The sequence below is a fragment of the Sphaeroforma arctica genome, assembly GCF_001186125.1.
Source record: "Sphaeroforma arctica JP610 unplaced genomic scaffold supercont1.3188, whole genome shotgun sequence".
Classification (NCBI taxonomy): Eukaryota; class Ichthyosporea; order Ichthyophonida; genus Sphaeroforma; species Sphaeroforma arctica.
The window spans coordinates 155-3,890 of record NW_014037370.1 but is presented as its reverse complement, the minus strand read 5'-3'; the positions used below and the strand labels follow the sequence as shown (position 1 = coordinate 3,890).

Below are 3,736 nucleotides of genomic sequence, written 5' to 3'. Positions count from 1 at the left end.
ATATATATATTTATATATTTGTGTATATTTGTATATTTATTGGAGTGGGGTGCTATATGTAGTATTGTTGTTCTGATTTGTATTCTGTGTATGTGTATAGCTAGCGCGCTGTGTTCAAGACGTACCAAAGTGGGATGATTACAAGGATGTAGCGCCTATTATCGCTGTGTTCCAGCGTATAATGCAGGTTATTGCCAATAGTACCTCCTTTTCATCTGTTTATTCTACCGAAACCAGAAATATTCAAATTCGCCTTGGACATTGCTCGAGGAATGAACTATCTGCATCACTCCGGTATTGTACACTTGGACCTGACACCAAATAACATCTTGGTAACCGAAAATAGCAACTGCAAGGTGAGTGTCGATATCACAAGCGAAGGCAATCCATGGATGTCTTGATAACTACTGAGTCGTGTAAAGGATATATGCGTGTGTCTTTATCTCATGTACACGAAGCTTTGGTGTGCATAGCTGCAAAAATAGTGCTATATCGAGGGAAAAGATCTTATATATGATTTAATCGCTCTGTACTAGCCTCGGATAGTAGGACCTTCTGTACTCACGCACAGTCTTATCCATATTTTCGGACACCTTTACGGCACCGAAGGTTGGTGATTTTGGACTGAGTAAAGTGATGTCGACGAAAGCGCACGGAGAGCAAACAAACGGCGGCACGGTGGTGTACACAGCACCTGAAGTATATAAGGGTGAACGCATACGCACTCGCGTCGATGTATATTCATTCGCCGTATGTCTGTGGCAGCTCTACTACAGGAAAATGGTATGTGGCCGCAGAGTACATCGTGAATGGTTGTCCTCCACGTATGAACCACAGATGAACGCGCAAGACAATTGCTTGTGTGAGTTTGTTTGCATATAGAGTTCATGGATCTTTATCGTCTGCTCAGTTTATGACCAGGAAAGGCCTTTATTCTCTCAATCTTGTGTATCAGCCATCCACTTTTGGCTGTCTGATGTCCATCGGCAGTGGAGAACTGCGCTGTGCCAAAGTGTGTGTGTGAGGTTTGGGCTGTACTGTTCGTCGGCACTCTCACAGCCGTACGGTGATATCCAATGGATCACTAAACGCTTCTATCTCAATATAGGAAGTACTTCTATATCTTGCACCTACCCTCCCCCCTCCCCTTTTGTTTTGTTTTTAATTAACTAAAAGCACGCACACTTGGTGTTGTGTTGAGTCAGGCTTACGTATACCACCCACTCACCTTCCTGCTATGATAAATACAAACCAGTGGAGCTCATACTTCATCGGTGTCTCGTACTCCAACCCCCCTCTAACGTTTTGCACTTCTACGACTCACAGCCGTACGAGAATATGAACCAACACGCCATATGCTTCAATGTGGTGGCTTATAATAAACGACCGGACTTCGACGAGAACAACCTGCCGCCCTTCACGGATCTGATCAAGACGTCGTGGAATGGCGTTGCCAGGTTACGGCCCACATTTGATCAGCTCATCAGGCAACTGGAGGCTCTGCAACGCACACATATCAACAAGAAGCCGGTCCGTGCGAAGAGTGATATAGGTATGTCTTAGAGTGTGTGCGGATAGTTAGGTAGGCATGTCTTAAGTAGTGTATATATGTGCGAATAGTGATATAGGTATGTCTTAGAGTGTGTGCGGTTAGTTCGGTAGGCATGTCTAATTAAAGTATATATGTGCGTAGAGTGATATAGGAATGTCTTAGAGTGTGTGCGGATAATTAGGTAGGCATGTCTTAAGTAATGTATATATGTGCGAAGAGTGATATAGGTATGTCTTAGAATGTGTACGGATAGTTAGGTAGGCATGTCTAAGTAAAGTATATATGTGCGTAGAGTGATATAAGTATGTCTTAGAGTGTGTGCGGATAGTTAGGTAGGCATATGTATGTAAAGTATATATGTGGGTAGAGTGATATAGGTATGTCTTAGAATGTGTGCGGATAGTTAGGTAGGCATGTCTTAAGTAAAGTATATATGTGCGTAGAGTGTCATTGGCATATCTGAGAGTGCGTGTGGATAGTGAGGTAGACATGTCTAAGTGTATGTGTGCGAAGAGTGATATTGGTATATCTGAGTGCCCCTGTGATCCGTCAATAAGTGCACTAGAGAGGTGCACACAATCCATAGACCCCAACAGCATTTTATGCCAGAGCCCAGTGACCACTCACCACATTCTGTATATCCATCACCTGCTCATTCACATCAATGTATGATCGGATTGCCGGTGTATTTTAGTTCATATTGCCACTCTAACCGCGCCGTCTTGTCCCCACACGGCCATTAGGCTCATCCTTCAAGGGTCCGAGTTTCATCAGAAGAGGCGGCTCTATTATGGATAAGGAGTCGGGGCTGGGATCCGACCCCAATGAGTGGACGGTGGACGATGTTGTGAGGTGGTGCCGCAACTGCGAGATGGACGATGCGGTGGAGGTCATTGCGGAGAATGGGATTAACGGTATGAGCGTGTACGCCTCGTGGCCGTGTCAACTGCACGTGTACTTGTATGTGTGCAGGGGTTTAGCTAAACCCTAGAACCCTAGAACCCTAGAACCCTAGAAATCTAAACTAAACCCTGGTATACATGTCGGCGTGTCTGTAGTAAATTTCCGGGTGCTTACATATTGGGGTATTTGCCCTGCTGCTGGCAAGTTCGAATCCGGGTAGTTTGCGCTTCAGCCATATTTGGTACTTAAGGATATTAGATGTGGGATTAATAAAATTGTGAATCAGTAAGGAACGTATATATATGTTGTACGTTTCTATTGGTAAGATACATACATACATACATACATACATACATACATACATACATACACACATACACACATACACACACACATACATACATACATATATACATACATACATACATACATACATACATACATACATACATACATACATACATACATACATACATACATACATACATACATACATACATACATACATACATACATACATACATACATACATACATGTACTCATACGAATACATCGTCTCTGTATCTTTATATACATGCGCGCTCGTGTCCGCAAGTCCGAAGTCATAGCAATATTTGCGCATGTGCAACCTTCTTCAATGGCATACATCCACAACTACCGTCATGCGATGACGCCTGCAACTCCCTAAACTCTAAACCCTAAACCCTATGCTCTCTACCCCTACTCTACCAGGGCAAGTGCTATTGAGTCTGACGGACAAGGACCAAGTTGCCCTGGGCCTCAATAAGTTCGGTACGAGGAGAGGCTTACAAATAGAGCTGTCGCGGTTAGTCAGCAACTGTATAGAGAAGGGTGTGTCCATGCACGCGTATTTATATACACACCACGGAGCCATCGCGACCCCGACGCCAAAGGCACCCAAGCAGCCGCGGGTGGACCTGACTCGTGCCAAAGTATGTGTCGTCAGATCGGTGTATGGGTGAGAGGAGGGTGGCTGTGTTGGTTGATATGCGATGTACGTGTGCGTATTTGTGCTGGCCAGTGTGAGTGATCGTATGAGTGATCGTGTGCGTGATTGTGTGAGTGTTCCTATCTGTTTGCCCGCGTGTATGTATGTTTTGTGTTGGAGTGTCTGGTGTGTTTGCCTGTGTAGTTGTCTGTGTGTGTACGGGTTGAAATCCTGATACCTCACCTCCGTACCTTTCGGAATCCAATACTTTTTAGATTATGTTTTGCAGTTCAACAGGACAGCGTGAATTGTTATGTCGACTTGTCATCTA

The 3,736-nt window shown here is 44.3% G+C and overlaps 1 protein-coding gene across 1 annotated transcript; it reads left to right on the top strand.

Annotated features, from left to right (window-relative positions):
• Positions 1-236: 236 nt before the first annotated feature.
• Positions 237-3,439, top strand: SARC_13359 (hypothetical protein; the record flags this gene model as incomplete). Its single annotated transcript, XM_014292512.1, has 5 exons — positions 237-356; positions 610-783; positions 1,327-1,552; positions 2,296-2,466; positions 3,189-3,439. The coding sequence occupies exons 1-5, from the start codon at positions 273-275 to the stop codon at positions 3,437-3,439; spliced, it is 906 nt and encodes a 301-aa protein (XP_014147987.1). The 5' UTR covers positions 237-272.
• Between the last annotated feature and the right edge of the window lie 297 nt (positions 3,440-3,736).